This window comes from Myotis davidii, unplaced genomic scaffold (genome assembly GCF_000327345.1).
Source record: "Myotis davidii unplaced genomic scaffold, ASM32734v1 scaffold5190, whole genome shotgun sequence".
NCBI classification, from domain to species: Eukaryota; Metazoa; Chordata; class Mammalia; order Chiroptera; family Vespertilionidae; genus Myotis; species Myotis davidii.
Genome location: NW_006281981.1, coordinates 31,517 through 32,352, shown reverse-complemented (window position 1 = coordinate 32,352; position 836 = coordinate 31,517). Strand labels below are relative to the sequence as shown.

At 44.5% G+C, this 836-nt stretch overlaps 1 protein-coding gene across 1 annotated transcript in view; it reads right to left on the bottom strand.

Moving 5' to 3' along the window:
* Positions 1 to 271: 271 nt before the first annotated feature.
* Positions 272 to 836, bottom strand: part of LOC102757641 (galectin-10) — a 2,113-nt gene continuing 1,548 nt past the window's right edge. The window contains exon 2 of the mRNA XM_006752643.2: positions 272 to 386. Coding sequence (XP_006752706.1) covers positions 273 to 386 — 114 coding nt within the window. The 3' untranslated portion in view covers position 272. The remainder of the gene's footprint in view (positions 387 to 836) is intronic.

Genomic DNA, 836 nt, shown 5'->3' with positions numbered 1-836 from the left:
CTCACTCCTTGTAGCAGAGAAATGTTTATCCACTTTGACACCCTGATCTCTCCCACAATATTCTCACACCCTCTTGGTGACAACCACATACTATTTTCCCCTCTCTTTTCCCTCTAAAGCAAGAAGCAAATCTTGTTATGTTTTCAGGAGTTTTAATGACCGAGTGTGGGGGAAGGGTGAGAACCCATGTTGTCAGTGAGCTCTGGGAACCCCAGGGCCAAGTAGGTGGAGGGATCTCCTTGACAACGGGGAGTCTCTGGTCACATCCTTCTCTAAGTGACAGTCACTGAGGTCAGGGACACATCTCTCCACACCAGGATCATCCTCACAGTGTTTGGGTCAAGTCGATGGGTAAAAGTGTAACATGGGGCACCATTTACTGTTACCTGGAAGAGAATATGTGTCAGAACAATAGCATGCCACCAAACAAACTTACCATCTTCCTTTCCTTTCCTACCCTGAACACACACCATCCAACCAGGAACTCCTAGTCACACTCTAAAACCCAACAGACATTCTTTTTTTATAGCATTACTTTTGTAACTATTTCAGACAGTTATTCACCCTATTTTCTGTGTTTCTCTCATTCTACCACTGAGGTGTTAGCACTCTATGTTGCCCTGTCTATGTTTGCCTGGGCTTCCCTCAGGCCAGGAACTGTTTCATGAATCGTGAGTCTGGTTCTCGCACAGAGCATCATAGGCTAATTGGTCATTACGTGTTTATTGAGTGCATTCGTTTTAGCTCTGCTAAACTTTACTGCCGTTTACCCCTGTTGACTCAGTAGCTCAGATTTGTGGTGGTAAAGGTAAAGAATAAAAGTCTTTTTTCCCCTA